This window comes from Etheostoma cragini, chromosome 5, assembly GCF_013103735.1.
Source record: "Etheostoma cragini isolate CJK2018 chromosome 5, CSU_Ecrag_1.0, whole genome shotgun sequence".
Lineage (NCBI taxonomy): Eukaryota > Metazoa > Chordata > Actinopteri > Perciformes > Percidae > Etheostoma > Etheostoma cragini.
Window position 1 is genome coordinate 26,680,962 of NC_048411.1, and position 16,939 is coordinate 26,697,900.

Below are 16,939 nucleotides of genomic sequence, written 5' to 3' on the forward strand. Positions count from 1 at the left end.
TATCTCTGTACTTTTTGTATGGCTGTATGAATATATACTAAATGGTTACATAGGGGCCATTTAGGAGGTTCTCAGCTCACTGCGTTGTTCTAAACAAAATTGTTTCCCTGTTTATGTGACTGACTATGTACTCAGCTGCATGTGGCCATGTATCTAGATAGCTGAACTTGATATCTAGTTGTAAACTACCGAACTAATTAACTTATTACAACTAAGCACAGGTGGCAGTTTTTTGTTTTGTTTGTGAAGTGGTGTCAAATTTTAAGTTTTTAGCCAGAAGGGTTATTTTCATCTAGTCCCCGGGCAGCCAATAGTTAAAAGGACATATGGTAAGAATAAAAGCATTGAAAGTACGATCAATGCCAAAAAGCAGTGGAAAACAACACTACATAGAGATAAGAGAGACAGCTATTATGTGAGACAGAATCAACAACAGCATAACAACACAAAGTTAGGCCTGGTGAAGTGTAGATATTTGGTACAGAGATAAGCAGGAGGAGCTATTTTACTAAGCATAATAATGGCAAATAAAAAACAACAACACAAAAACACATCTCTGTTCTAGTGTTTAAAGTTTGATTTATAACAAACCAGGCTAATGTGATTTACCAGACTTCTGTTTGCAGTCTTTTTATACATTGAGTATTGACATGACCAAAATCAATGTGAGAAGGAAACATCATGCCCTTGAAGCCCAACCTTATACAGTATAAGTTTGCAAGAAACTGGAAATGAAGCTCTATGTGTTTTATGTGTGCATCATCTCTATCTGGAGGGAAGCTGCTTCATACGTGTCTTTTCTCTCTAAGGCAAACTTTCTCAACAAGGACACAAATATCGACTTGGCGTTTTAACCTCAGAGCACAGGCAGAAATATTCAATTGTTTCACTGTAAACTAAATTTGGAAACAAAAGTGCCTTGGCAGACAATGTTTCTCCATTAGCTGCATGTTACTAACTTGATCTGCACAGCCATATTCATTAGATGTCGCTATTTGGAGCTCATTTTCCCTTTCGAGATACACCTATGATGCAACAATCTACAGTGTCTGGATGCATTTTTAACTCAATTTATTTCTCTCAGGTCTCTCTCTCTTTTTCGGGAAAAGGTATACCAAATAGAGTACAAGAAGAAAGTGTCTGTGTTATTATACGGTACCTGCATTGACACGGCTTGAACTTGAATGGTTTCTGGTTGAGAAAACAGCTGGGGGTCAGCAACACGCAAGGTGAACTCACCAGAGCTGCAGAAAGAAAGAAAGAAAACGAAAGAGGACATTGTGAAATCACTTAAAAGACTTGAATTAAAGAGATTTCAGAGTTCAATCACTCTCTTCCCAAAACTCACTTTGAATGAACATGACCAACAAACTTAGTTTGTAGCCCCAGAGCTTTTGGGGAAACCAAGTAATACGAGGCTCACCTAGTTTGTACTCATTAGACATTATAAGTAATATCTAGATGAATGAAGGACCTCACACACACACCTGCTCACCTGTTATCTGTTATCACCTACCATTAACAATATCTCCTCTCACCATGCCGCCTCACCTTCATCAAAGACAAAGCTAATTACCCACCAAGTCCTTGGGGCTGGGACACAGCCAATTGCTTTTTTATTTATTATTTACTTCTTTATTTATGAATTAATTCAGGACAATGCACATTGATGAACAAGTTCAGCAGTACACGTAAATGTGCCGGATTGTAGCCTGAGGGCAAAATTCCATCACAGTCCATTAGGCAGATTGGAGTTATAATAAAAACAACAAAAGATAGTAACATTTAGTTTATATAACAAGAAAACACAGAAAGCAAGGGTGGGTGGAGCATTGCATGGGAAGGCATAAAGGTAATCAGCCTCAGGTACACAGGTGTGTGGAGAAACGGGGAAAGCAGACAGCTTTTCACCGTGTCAGGTGCGTCAGCGCTGTCAGTCGTGTTAAGGTTTAAATTGTTTGACAAAATGGAAAATAATTGGGTCACAGCGCCGAAATGCAGACATGTGTGGACATTGATTATTGGCACGCAGAACACGCATACAAGCAAGATCTCTCCTGATTCCATTGCATTGGCCTAATGTAGGAGTTGATAAAAGACTATCCATTTCCAGAATTTGTCTATCTATCTATTACAGGTGGGAATCACCAGGCGCCTCCCGATACAATATCATCACGATGTTAAACATATTGCATTATTCTGCGATATATTGCAATTTATTACTTTCTTCCAACTTCTAATTTTCCCAATTCCAAACAATGTCCCCAAAAGGAAACTTTTTCTACATCTGTTTTTTCTAAAAACATAAATTTCTCAGATTGTTCATCTCATTACAATTTTATTGCAGCAAAATGGAATTGTCAAGAAGACAAACTGACCAACACACATATAATAAAAGATCTGTGTATTGATACAGTATTACTATGTGAAATATCACAATACTATGTTGTATCAATTTTTTTATACTATCTATCTATATATCTATCTATCTGTCCATTCATCCATCCATTATTAAGGTACCAATGATGCTGTCGTCATTTAAAAAAAAAATTATAATAAATAGTATATATAATAATAATAATAATAATAATAATAATAATAATAATAAAGGCAATCATCTGAATTATCTGCTAAGTAACAAATGTTTCCAAATAAATGTAGTGGAGTGACAAGTAAAATATGGACTTCCAAAAATTAGTGGAGGAGAAGTACAAAGTAGCATACAAAAAATACTTTTGAGTGGAAATCTTTGAAAGAGTGCTGTTCATTCATTCAAGGAACACTGCAGCTGTTCTGAAGGCTGGTGGTGGCCCCTGCCTTTTCCCAGACACTTTCTGCTTGTGTTTCTTTTCACTTGTCACCCATCTATATATTTTCCATCTACACAACACTTAAGCAAGGCAGCATCTCTGTGAAGCTTTCCGCTCGCTCTTTCGCTTTAAAATTCATCCGTCACAGACCATATCCTCACAGCAGCCTTTTTAACAATGATAAAAACTCTTTGAATTACAATTTCCAGCAAACGAAGTGAGATTGGTCACAGCTCTACAGCATTTGTTATGGTTAGAATAATTGTGACCTATTAAAGATGTGTTGGACAGCTTATTAAAGTGACATAAGGACTATATTGCTGACATAGGACTTCTATTTCCCTTTTTATGTGACTGTGACTCGAATATTTGTTGAAAGATGGATTTTTTATGCAGACATAAGACAAAAGTAATAAAGGATGCCACTTGAGATTTAAAACTCAGTTTTTCAGTCATGCATAAAAAATACCCTCTTTGGAAAAATGAAAAGAATTTAGCTAATATTAAACATCCCATCACATCTAATGATTATATTTTTTAGAGTGTTTTTTATCCGTGATGTGGGCATTTGGACACAGCGTTTGTTTGTGGCTCTGTGTCTGTCACCATTATCCCCCACTCCCCATAATTTGAAAAATATGGCTATAATAGGAAGATTAAATCCTATTTGGGGCTTTATGTTTAATTGTCTCCATTAACCTAATGGCTCAAAACTGGGCAGTGGGCCATCTTTTTCTAATTCACTGGCATGCCTCCAATTTATGCTAGACCGGCTGAGTCAGGATTGAATAATGTGATAAACATGTCAATTCTGATTGGTTGAACGGACACTGGGCTTAAACTCAAAGGGCCCTATTTTAACAATCTGAAACGCATGTATCAAACGTGAAATGCAAGTAGCTTTGTGGGCAGATCTCAAAAGTTCCCTACTCAAATCTAAAATAGGTTAGTCTCAAGTAGCTAGGTGTGGTTTGGGCGTCCAAACGCACCACCTGCTCCTGTTGTGCCCCTTCCTTCTACCCCCACTATGTAAAACACAACCAGCCACAAAGACTGCTGCAACGTTTTGTACGACGCTGTACTGGAAAGTGTCTTGTGACCTATCTAAACACCTGAAAGGCGTTTTCAGTAATATTTTACTTTGTAATTATGTCAGGTTTGCAAAAATGGGAACTGCTACGTCCGTGTAGATGTGGGAAGCAAAGTGTTGTGCACACGTTGTGCACACTCTACATTACGGCCAAGAATGCAACCCTAAAATAGCATCTGAACAACGGGCCACTGACTTTAGACTAGGTTTTTCTGGGTCTGTGGTGGAATAGAATTGTTTTCTGAAACTGCAAAATAGCACCAGGGAATGTTTGCACTTGAACACACCTCCTTTTTTCGCTGAACCACCCCTAGGAGCGCAACTTCATTCCCTAATTTACCAATGTGCGTCTGTGGAGGGAAAGGGTCGTTGTGCGTTGGGTGCAAAATAGGAAAGATACATGCGTCAGTGTACAAAGTCAATTGCGCTGGCTGCAAGATAGGGCCCAAAATGCTGCAGACTTATTGCAGGAAAAGGCCACAGCAGAAAAGCTATACTGAGAAAAGTTGGCTCCAGGTTGAGCTCAAAAGATGTATACACATATTAGCAGCCTCTTTGATCTCTGGCACAGATATTCATTCAGTTTAATTACACTGTCAGATACTGCAACAAAAAATTGGCCACATTTCTGTAACTAAGAAGTGTAAATGTAATGCATCTGCAGTCCGTGTGTGGGTTAATGGAAATGAACTTTCCAACCAGGAAGCTGCATAAATCAAACAGACGGCAGGCAGCTGGGCCAATAACAAGAGCAGCAAAATATGAAATGTCAGGATACTCGTGGATGAATGGAGGGAGATGACATGTTTATGTCAAAAAGTTGTAAATGCCTTGTGTTAAAACTGACACAAAAGCAGAAATGAATTTGAATTAAAGACGCATTTTAAAGTGTTGGGTGTAAAATGGACATTCTGGGACAATCTAGACTTGCATTGCGTTACACTGTCATACATACAGGAGACTAATTATAGGAAAATATGAATACATATGTGGAGAAACACAACAAGTGAAGTTGCTTCCATTTAGGGAATGAGGGCTCACTGGATGGTTTGATGAGTATGCAAATGATGTGATGCTGTTACCTTCAGTCTCTGTCGAATTTAAAATCAGGCACTGAGGTGGTATTGAGTGCAGATGGTTGTATCGATCATTGTGACGGCAAATGAAATTGTGCACTATTACACACGATGACTATAAGATCTTCGGCATGTCATACACAAACTGTCAGTGCGTCATGAGGAGGAGAACCCTGTGTTTAAAGGGGATGAAAGAAGTGAATGTGATTGGCCAGTCTTTAACATGTTGAACTACAGTGTTTGATATTGTATTCTTTCTGATCCCACCCTGTATCCAAGGGCTACCAACACACACTGGGCATGGCACATTTGACTGCAATCTCTGCCTCACTGCAAAATAAAACCCAAAATGTCATTAAATACATTTTCATCTCTAATATTTCTAACTAGCAACACTTACACTGTACTTGTCAATTTCCTGGGAGATAACCTTCATCAAGACACCCATTTGTTATAAAGTAAATCCCAGTTCTATTCAATCAAAGCTGTTGGACGATCCCTTGTTGACCCATTCAGATTGAGAGCTGACTGAGGTTTGAGTCACAGCCCCGTCAGCATTAGATCGTGATCTCCACCACCAAGTACTGTAAACACCTAATAAGGAAATATTTTCCAAAGAATTTAGGCCAAGGATCAGGCCCAATCAAGCTGTTCTGAAGGCTCATGATGGCCAAAAACATTCTCGGACTGTTGTTACTTTAATTTGAGGCTGCAAAATATGTTTGTGTGACCAGGCTGGCCAGTTATTTAACACCAAACATTATGACCACATGTTCATTTTAACAGTTTTTGTGTTTCTGGGAGAATTAAACATTATCCACCTCACTAAACCTTCTACACATCAGATCCACTGACCCGGCTTTGTCTTTTTGGTGTCTGAACCGGACCCGGCCAGTTTTCAGCTCCGCCCAAGTGAAGCTGTCGTCCCTGGTCAAGTCTCGTCCTGCCTTGTCTCTACTTCCCTTCTTTTCTCCTTCCTCCCCTCGGAACAGGACCAGCCGTCCGTTACTTGGACCCTGAATGAGCTGGAAGATTAGCCGCTCAGACGGACTGTCGGGATCCTTCACCTGTAGCAGGGTGAGGGGCAGCGGGGCAAAACCGCCAAGGGGAACCAGCAGGGAACCGTTGACCTGGAGGGCAGGGGGGTGGGTGTTCACTGAGAAGAGGAAGAAGGACAGAAAATAAAATGATTTTTCTTTAGTGTTATTATGAGAGCTACACAGAACTTGGAAACCTCTTATAACACATAAGGAATAACACACTTTGATGACTTCTGAGGGCAGACCAGTGCACAAATAGTCATAAACAAGAATAAAGAAAACAGGGGTTGTGAAATATTACTAGAAGGACGATTACAGCTTAATACAAAGTGGAAACATATTTAAGAAAAGTAGGAAATTAAGACAGGAATTACTAGTAGAATTGCTACATCAGGTTTTGGGTTAAAAACTGCCCACTTATTTTGATTACGGCATATGTGATCAAAATATTAAGAGATGAAATTGTTGCTGAAAAAAGCTGTAAAGTTGCCTCGCACAACAGAGGAAAGTATAATTTAATTGAAAACTTAAAAAAAGGTTTCATAACGCAGTGGAAACCACACAGCCCCAAATTGATACATCGTAATGCATTTTTAGGTCTTACATTTATCTAATTAAAAGTGCAGCTGGGTCAGACTGTGAGTGGGTGTAGGGCTGAGACGAGGTTATAAAATGAGAACAGAAAAGTTTGTGTGCGTGTGTGTGTGTGTGTGTGTGTGTGTGTGTGTGTGTGTGTGTGAGAGAGAGAAAAATGGCTGGTGAAATATGAGCAAGGCATCTTGGTCTTGCCGTGGCATTTTAGAAGTTGGCTTTAATTGGAACTGACTTGGTTGGGGAAATTTTCAAAGATCAGCTCTTTTGAGAGGCCACATTGTAATCTCATTATATCTCCTCTAATGATGCCAATAGGCACTTTTATATCTCAAACCTTCGGCCATGTAATTAAACTAACAAATGAGACTAAGACTATAATTTAGAGCACTAGTTTCTTAACTTTTTTTATTAGCAGGCAAAAAATAAATACATAAAGAAATAAAGAAAACAAAACCAAGTGACTTTATTCCAGGCGATTTTGCTTGAATAACTAGTGGATTAGTTAAAGCCAAGAGGCTGAAAAATGTTCATTATTTTAAAACAAGAAAGTATTTATGACAAAAGATGCATGGTAATGTATTTCTATATTATAATTACGCTTACTAATTACTGTTTGAACAAAGCAAACAATAAAAGTACAAGAATCCTCTAATGACCTGACCATGCAAACAATGTTCTTTCTTAATCCTTTGTTATTCAGGAGAACCAATTACTGAAGTATTTTACTAAGAGGAAACTAATAGTCCGACAGTTAATGTTGGCAGGCTGTTAAAAAAACAGAACCTGATCTCAGATCTCTCTGAATCCAAATCTTTTTAGCCTCAGGAGTTTGAGGTGACAAAAAGGAGAATGTTAATTCAGGACTTACACTCATCAGGACACCAGAGACATAATTCTTAATGCCAATGTTGCTCTGCAACTGCTGAACGTTTAAGTAGGCAACTGTTTGCTATCACATACTTGCTAAATATACTCCCTGAGGCAAATTTCCAGAACTATTGCACAGCTTTTTTGACCCCTAAACCTACACAAACAAGACTAAACGTCAAAGTGTAATTCTCAAAGCACCCGGAGCGGGTGAAATACACCTCTAACTGAACCATGCTAGAGAAGCAAATACTTTCTCTATGCTCCTCTGCTATTTGCATGTATATAAATTAGGTAATATGCCCCTTTCTATGCAAAGGAGTCTTGTTGAAAAAACAGTCCAGTTTACAAAGATCAGCTCTAACAGCCACACGCAGTTACGGTGCCATTATTAGCATCTTTAGAGAGTTGGTGGTAATAAAGCGCAAATCGTGCCACCTTCAGGGCGCCCTGGTAACTCACCTGGTTAAGCATGTGCCCCATGTACGAAGGCTCAGTCCTTACCACAGCGGCCTTTCTACCCCCTTTCTTGTCTTCATCTGTCTATATTAATCTGTCAATCTATTAATAAAAGCCAACTATGCAACTACTGTTGCGAAACGTTCATGTGATTCCTGTTTTTCACCTTTATTGACGACCATTTAAAAATCCACCTGCCACAGTCTAAAAAGTTAACTTCAGGCCCAGCTTTTGAACCACGCGCCCGGTGCACTGACCATTTTTTCCAACGCCAAAATAGGAAAAGTGGATTTTGACAAGTTCTAATCACTCCCCCACCATGTGCTTCACGCCTTGTGCTTAGATTGATAAAATAGGGCTCCACATCTCTCTGTAACCTTTAAATTCGTTGCCTGAAGTTTTGTGGAATGCTTCTGCACCCTGTCCGTCAGGACCTGTAGCTCTAATATCAGATGCAAAGAAAAGGGCAAACTGCACTCAGCTGCAAAACTTCATGGCCATGTTTGAGCGGTATCAATAGAGCAACATCTTTATTTTTAGTTTTTTAAATCGGACCTTGAGACGGGGCAGATAGCAGGTGCAAGTTATTCGCAATTTACGGTGCTATCAGAGTCAGCAATACATTCTTTGAGAATTCGCCCGTCTGTATTGGTCAGCCTGTTGTTGAGTTATTCTGGCCCCATGGGCCCAACAAAAACCTACCTGGTGCAGCTTAAAAGAGCTGACTTGTAAGCTAGTACCTTAATCGGTAAACATTAATTTTTGTCGTCATTAACCCAAAGTAATGTTATTAGTCCTTAATATGTCCCTCTGTTTTCTTTCAGTATTTCAACAGAATTTCTAAATTCAAATGCTCAGTTCTAAAAAGCTGCAAACCATTTATACTTATGTTGCCGCTAGGAAAAGTTCGCAAATACAGTATGTGATACAGCTTTCTCCCAGGAGTTGTCAATTGTGTGATTTATAGCTCATTAATTAGAATCCATAATGTTAAATTTGTCACCATAAACACTGGATATTTGTTCTCTACTTGTGTAGTTGGATCCGTTTTTGAAACAATGTGGATCTCAGCATTAGGTTACTTGTCCTACATAAATTGTAAAGTAGCAGCAATTGTGTATTTGATGATGTTTAATTAGAGAACAGCACACATTTTTCACGACATGAGCTGCAGCTTTGGAGGGACATTAACATTTAATAACTTCACCTCACGCAGCATCAGGCTGTAGGATTATAATGTTAGCTTCACCATTGTCAGAATCAGAATCAGAATCAGAAATACTTTATTGATCCCCGAAGGGAAACTCTGTATTTCTCCTTTCCTCTGTATTGTATGCCTTGGTTAACCATCCTGTTGCCTAGCAACCCGCCATGTGGCTTTGTTTTCAAGTGACGTCTTGAGGTTAACTTGCATCATTTATGTGAATTCTTGATTTCATTTGCATACGAAAAAATTGCCCTCACACCCCAATGGTATCTGGACAGCTGTCAGTGAATATTAACATGTGTTCCAATTTGCATTGGAACAGTAGCCTTGAAAGGCAAGTTGGAAAAAAAACAAAATGTTGATATCCTTCGCAGGAGAAAACATCTTAAAGGTTATCTCCTAATTAGGAGATAATATCGCCTACGTACGGGATCAACTCTAAGGCTTAATTAGGCGGTTTTGAGTGCGAGAAAGCCGTGCAAAATGAAGCACTTATAGTGCATGATGCAAAGGGAATTGAAAGTTCAACCAAAGGTAAAACAAATAAGTTACCTTCTTTGTTAACTACAAATGACTACTGTAAAACATCGTGGAACTGTATAGAGGTCGGCAGGCATAGTGAGTGAGAGAGAACTATGCCGATACAACACCACTATAAAACCCCAATAGCCCACCGCATGCGTTTTAAATACCAGCCAACAGGCCATGTTTACACAATCATCATTGCAGCTCTCATACAGTAGCTCATTATTTGCAGAAAGGTTATGCAGAAGGCCAAATACGCCAAACACAACCAGGGATTGGATCGGTCATAAAAATTAACATTCAAGATTTTTAGTGGATGGGTTGCCGGTAGGTGAAAAATACATCATTGATGAGTAAAATATGAATATATTCACAGAGCTTCAGTGTACTTCAGTGTCACTATTATTAGGCTCCATTGCAGTGCAATGTACAGCGCCCTACCGAAAAATAACAGTGCTGTTCATCAATCTGAAACAACTAGAGCTTGAAATTGGGTGCTTTCCATAAAATCATCTATCAATGCAAATCGAACCAGATATTAGGCTAACTGAAATAAAACCATGCCAATCTCTAGGTATGCTAAAGGGTATGTGATGATGTGGGGTTATTTTAATTCCAAAGGCCAAGGGAACTTTATCAGGATGCATAGTATCCTGATCCATGAAATAACTGGCCTTTAAAAATAAAAATCTGCCTGCTTCTATGGGAATTTAACACAGGGGTGTCTATACTCTTGCCCCTGTATTTTAAGGAAGAACATTTATTTATCAACAATACATTATTCATTCACAAAGAAAATTGGTGTCCTTAAAGGATGGATTTTCCCTCATTTTTTCATTAAGGCATTAAGATCTATTTCCAAAAGATGATTTTTTTTTATTCCACTATTAGTCAACTTAAGCAGGGGTTCCTATACTCATGAGCAACACACCAAACTCATACTTTTCAGTTAACTAATACAATAAGTGCAAAGATCCAACAGAGGCATCTAATCATAGACTGTATTTAAAGTTAATGCATCTAATAAGAAGAAATAAATAGAAATATAATGCTGAATATTGGACTGCAGTAATGTAATTTATGACCTGATGCTTTTTAACCAAGTAGTGCCTGGAGGTTGGACAGTTCCTTAAGTGAGAGCAGGCAGTTGTGATAACTGCTAAAATATCTGTATTTACCAAACATTAACTATTACAAACTACCTCTCTGATTGCTGTCATGTTGTGCTAGGGGACAACAACCCTTATTCCCCTTTAACCATAAAACAGACATCACATTATTACCGTGGCAGGTCCTAGTTTTCTGATCGGCGTAGAATCCACGTCCACAGTCAGGCGTGCAGTATCCCTCCATGAGGTAGGTTTGGTCACGACAAGCACTGCAGCGTCCGACCCCGTCACACAGCACACAGTCGGATGAGCAAGCTAAAGAAGATGAAGATTAGTCAGAGACTGAATGTTTATAAAGCTGGTACAACTTTTAATTCATTTTTGTACTTTGACCTGTTATTTTGCTAATACACACAATGAGTATTTCATTTCATTCTCAAGTTTTTCCTTTTAAATAGAATTTTTAACGTGTTGTACACAATGTTTCTATTACCTTTCTTTTCTCATGGAAAACTTTTTTTGGGCTGGTTAGAAACAGAACCGTTTTGTATTTCTCAATTTTAAGATACTGTACACTGATATAGTGACCTTGCACAGATGTCTCTGCCTTGTGTCTCTTTAAATAAGTAAATATATGAGATTTATAAAAATAAATAAAAAAAGATTGTATTTAACCAAGTATTAACTCTTACATTTGCAGACTTGGGAGGTGGCGTCCAGAAAGTAGTTTCTGCCACATTCTAGGACACACTGACCCTGCAGGGTGGCGTAGGGAGGCTTGCATTGCTGGCACTGGCCGGGACCCCGACACTCCACACAGTGATCATCACAGCCTGGCAGAGAGAAAGAGAGAGAGAGACACACACACACACACACACACACACACACACACACACACACACACACACACACACACACACACACACACACACACACACACACACACACACACACACACACACACACACAGAGAGCATTAAAAACCAAAAGTGCCAAACCTCAAAATGCACATTTACTTAATTCCTTTGTTTTCTGTTGATTTCGATTTTATTAGGCATTCATGAGAATATTTAGCTTGTGTTAAAAATCCTACTGTATCATAATAATTATATAATATGGTGGTACACATATGATTGAATAAGAGCTGTGAAGGACTTTAATGTTTCTCACAAGGAAAATTAAACCTGAAAAACCACACCAATAAATAATCCATCAAGGGGGCCTGTCAAGGAACCTTTGGGGTCCCCTGCTGTTGATTAACAGTTTTAATAAGAAATACGTTGTAAAAAAAAAGATCTGAAAGCACCTGTATATATAAGATTATACTGAAACAGCACAAAAAAATAATAAACACATGCAGCTGGCACGATTGTAGCTGAACATATGTACACTTTCTTTTTTTGTGATGTTTGTCAGTTTATCTGCTTTTTGGTGGACTGACCCAGGCATTTGTCTCCGTCCTGATAGGAGCCAGGCGAGCACCCCTGGGTGCACACTCCATCCTGCAGGACGTATCCCTCCATGCACAGCAGGCAGTCTGTCCGCAGAGGGCCTTTACAGGCGTTGCAGCTCCAGTCGCACTCTGGAAACAGGATGGCGGGTAGCGCAGGAGGAGGACGAGGAGTGTGTTTGTGTGTGGGTACATTGGGATAAGAAGGGAGGGTATTTTGAAGACGAGAGCGAAAGGTGAGAGCAAAACAGAAAAGAGGTAGGGAGAGAGAGAGAAAGAAGGATTAATACGTTTCTTTCAGTGGCGGGTTTATACCACACCGATTTGTGTTTTTTCCCTTCTCTCTTATCACCTGCACATCTGTTGTGTTTGTGCTGTGCTCCATTAATATTGACAAGAGAATTAAACACAATTAGGACAAATACAACTCTGTTTGTGTGAGCTTCTAGGTTTGTATTCAATGTAAAGTAGGTTTTACAAAGAAGAAATGACTAAACATGGCATTTTTAGCAACCAAACCAGGGGACCATTATATTTGACAAAATATATACTTGTAATGCAAAATGTATAATTATAACAATCTAGAGTCAGGCTATCAGATTTGTGGTACAGTATAGATCTTTGTAAAGAACCAGATTGCAAGATTGATACAATTTCTTTTAAAATCTTTTGGTGAAGTACATTAGAAAGTGGTGAAAGTAAGTGTCTTCATATACTTCTTAAGAACCATGATATCCTCATCAAATGTTTATTCACTGTGTACATGAATTTATACACCAAATGTCCATCCAATAGTTATAGTCAAGAAATTTCACTCAAGAACAAGAACTGTCAACCTGCTGGAGATGCTATAAAGGCAAATCTGAGGAATCACCAAAGTCATTAGGATACTTTGTCTGGGAACCATGACTGTCCGTACAAAAGATTGTTGTATTTCGCTCTTCAGCAAAGTGGTGGACCGACCGACTGACCGAGCCACGGCAGCATCTTTGTTGTTTAATTTTGGCAAGTTTTAGTTATTGGAATATTGGACTATTTGTGAACACTTTATCTGAGTCAAATAGCGAGTAAAAGAAAACTATAGTCAACATTTAGATCTCGCTGTCAACATTTTTTTATATTTAACGAAAAGCATCTTCAGTTCTTGAGAAGAAACTTTTTGATCAATCTACTGCTGGTAAACACAATGAATGATTTCAAAGTCTTTACATATGTTTTCCTCATTTTGTCTTAAAGCCTACATGAGAAGCAGTAAAACATCTTACAATTCATCTCTTTACCTTCTACCAACATTTTAATTTAAGGTAGTTGCAGAAGTACTGATGAGTTTCTAAGAGATTGTCTTAGGAAACTCTCCCCTTTGGCAAAGTAAAAGCTCCCAACGGTTCCTTTAAAGCCCTTTAGTTTTCAGAGAGCAACAAGCAGTGCTGCTTTCTAACGTTCTGGGTTCATCCAGGGTTCAGTGGATTATCCAGATAGCGGCTGCAGCTAGCTGGGGGGATAAACACAAAAAAAATTGGGCTAGATGGCTAAAACCAACCTGTCAAGGTGGGAGGCACTGCTAGCTGCCTCACGGGAAATCAAACTGTATCTAGCCACTAGCAGTTAGCTTAGTTTCTAATCCTGTGTTGGACATGAGAAGTGGTGGTCACTGTAGGGGCCGGTTCCTTGGGCACCTGAAAAATCTCCTTACATTGAACCAAATTACTGATAAAGCGAAGTCTGCAAGAAGACGTTTGTGGGAAGTAAGCTTCAAATGAAATGGCTTTCTGGGAATTAAAGTGGATAACTGTGTTAAGCCAGTGTGACAACACAGTTGGAGAATATAGGCAAAACATATTTTCACACATCTTATTTGTGCATTGGCAATAAAAAGGAGTGAGATTTAGTGTGACAGGATGTGGTTTGTGCTTGTTAGTGAGTAATTAAATACATAAACAGAGTTATTGCATGCAAAATGAAAAATTGATAAGTTATTCAGTCTGGTCATCGATCCTCTAAGGCTCATTCATCAACTTCTCTGCACACTGGAAGATTTAATACCAAGTTAGAACGCACACACATTGTTTGGGATTTGCATATCTGGTCCCACAGTTTATTACTTGATATATGGACCCCATAAACTCCATGTAGCACACTGCACTACATGCAATATGGATGGAGAGTAATTTATGAGTTTCATAAAAGGAGCACTACATATCATCATTATAAATCCAGTGTTTCCCACCTCACCCTCCCTGTACCAATACAGTGTGTGTTGGGTCGCCATGGCGATGGCAGCATACCTCTGCATGCCCGGGTTGTGGTGTTGAGGTAATACTGGTGGGCACAGCTGTCATATTGGCATTCTCCGAACAGCAGCACCTTGGCCGGGTCGCGGCAGGACGCACAAACCCCGGTCATGTCGCACGTCAGACACTGGCTGTCACACGCTGCCGGAGACAAAAACGTTGAGATGGAGATCAGATTATAAGGTCAAAGGGGAAAAGATTGGTTGCAGGATCCTGCCATCCCCAAAAAATAGCTGAATGTGGCTTTGTTGTATACAAGCAGTGGTGGTACTATTACGACACTGTAAAATATAATCCGTTACAAGTAAAAGTCCTGCATTGAAAATGTTCCTTAAGTAAAAGTATGTAAGTATCATCAGGAAAATGTACTTATTTTACTAAAAGTAAAAGTACAGCCTCACATTTCAGACACTAGAAATGATCAAAACAGTTCTCTCAATCAACTAAGTGTTAAATTGTAATTTCAGCTGGGCTTGTAGGACTATACTGTATTTTGTTGGGTGCAAAGTAATTTAATTTATAATTAAACATCATAGTTTATAAACTACATGTTTTTCTGTGCAAACATCTTAATTTGTAAATTAACTAGTAACTAAAGCTGTCAGATTAATGTAATGGAGTAAAAAGTGTAGCAAAAATGTAGCAGAGTAGAAGTAGAAAGTGGCACAAAAAGAAGGTACAAGTACCTCAAATGTGTATGCAAGTACAGTACTTGAGTAAATGTACTTAGGCTAGTTACATTCCACCAGGGTATCCAGGTATGGTCTGGATAACCTATGGAACATTTTGACTATCATCTATCTATCATGTTTCACATTTGCCAACATAATTTTGGACACCTTTATCGCACAATCCACCAGCTCTTCAGGCTGCAGTTACAGGATTGTAATTATTATTCCATCCAACAACAATGTGTTGATTTGATTCTGAATGTTTACCTGCTGGTTAACAGAGTATCTCAAAGAATAATCCACATATTTAAAAAGATAATTTGGTAGAAAGTCATGTGATGCTAGACAAAGCAAAAATGTCTAATTTTCTGTGCACTTCCAGGAATCTTTTCAAGGTTTTCAAGAAGTCAAGTTAGGGCATTTATGAATATTTTTCATCAACTAGTTGCATGAACATGAATGAAAAGAAAAACTCTGGCACATGTATCCTTTGATTGCCTATAGCTATGTGTTTTTTTTTAGAGGATTAAGAAACCTTGGCAAAGGTATTCACTGTCTGACTGCTTTTAAGTTACAAAAAGGTTTTGAGTAAGTCAAAATATTCTGAATACCAGGTAGCAATATGTCAGATTGAATAAATGCCTCATGACTGCATTAAATGTCTTCAAAGCAACTAGCAGAAGTACAAACAGAGAAATATGCTTCACTTGCAGGTGCTTATGTCATGAATACTTTTAAACATTTATATTGCAGCAGATGGGAAGGGAAACTGCATTAGTACAGATGAACAGGAGACATAAGTATTTTTTTATGTTCGCCGTGCCGATCAAATTGGAACAAGACCTCAGAGATGAGTTGATATTTAGAACCACTGTACTGTGTAGTGTTTTCATTATTTTGTCCACCTCCTGTAAGCCATTAAAACACAATGTACTCTGTGCAGCAACATCTCTGGTTCTTCAGATTCCAGGTGAGATGCCGCAGTGATTACCTACCCTGACAGATCCTGTGACCGTTGTTATAGTAACCGAGGGGACATTTGGGAGCGCAGAGACCCGAGGGCAATAGAACGCTGACGGCAGGGCAGGAAGTACAGGAGAGAGGCCCCGCCCCACTGCAGCCATCACATGAAGGATGGCATTCTGGGTACAAAAGAAATGGACAATTTAAATATTCCATGTGGAGGAACTGGGTCATGGAAACCGTGTATAGTTAAAGGAATACAACAAGGAAAAAAGTGTAAGATAGTATAATGCAGTATAAAACACATAGAATATATTAATGTATTATACTTGGTAATTACCAGTACTGACCCATGAAACTACAATCTAACAAGAACAATACATGAGATATACAGTATATGCAGTAAGTATTACATCAGTACTGTAGTTTATATATACCCACAATAAATTTCTTGAAACTGTCAGGAGAAAAAGGTGCCTGGAAAAAATTTAATTAAATCATGCAAAATTCTAATTAAAGCCACCTTCTTGAGTCTAAAAATATATATTTGGGCGCCTAGGTGTCTCATCTGGTAGAGTGTGTGCTTATATACAAAGGCTCAGTCCTTGACGCAGTGGCCGCTGGTTCAACTCCCCTCTCTCACTCTTTTCAGGTCTAAGCTTTCCTGTCATTATAAAAGGCCCTAAAATTAAAAATAGAAACTATAAGATAATATATACACTCACCGGCCACTTTATTAGGTACACCTGTCCAACTGCTCGTTAACACTTAATTTCTAAGCAGCCAA

At 38.7% G+C, this 16,939-nt stretch overlaps 1 protein-coding gene across 3 annotated transcripts in view; it reads right to left on the bottom strand.

The window, feature by feature from the left end:
- Window positions 1-16,939, bottom strand: part of fras1 (Fraser extracellular matrix complex subunit 1) — a 225,099-nt gene that overhangs the window by 70,462 nt on the left and 137,698 nt on the right. For all 3 annotated transcript variants that reach the window (XM_034872870.1, XM_034872869.1, XM_034872871.1), the window contains exons 21-27: window positions 16,185-16,331; window positions 14,513-14,659; window positions 12,219-12,359; window positions 11,470-11,610; window positions 10,952-11,092; window positions 5,832-6,132; window positions 1,160-1,244 (exon numbers count right to left, since the gene is read on the bottom strand). In XM_034872870.1, the coding sequence (XP_034728761.1) occupies window positions 1,160-1,244; window positions 5,832-6,132; window positions 10,952-11,092; window positions 11,470-11,610; window positions 12,219-12,359; window positions 14,513-14,659; window positions 16,185-16,331 (1,103 nt within the window). The remainder of the gene's footprint in view (window positions 1-1,159; window positions 1,245-5,831; window positions 6,133-10,951; window positions 11,093-11,469; window positions 11,611-12,218; window positions 12,360-14,512; window positions 14,660-16,184; window positions 16,332-16,939) is intronic.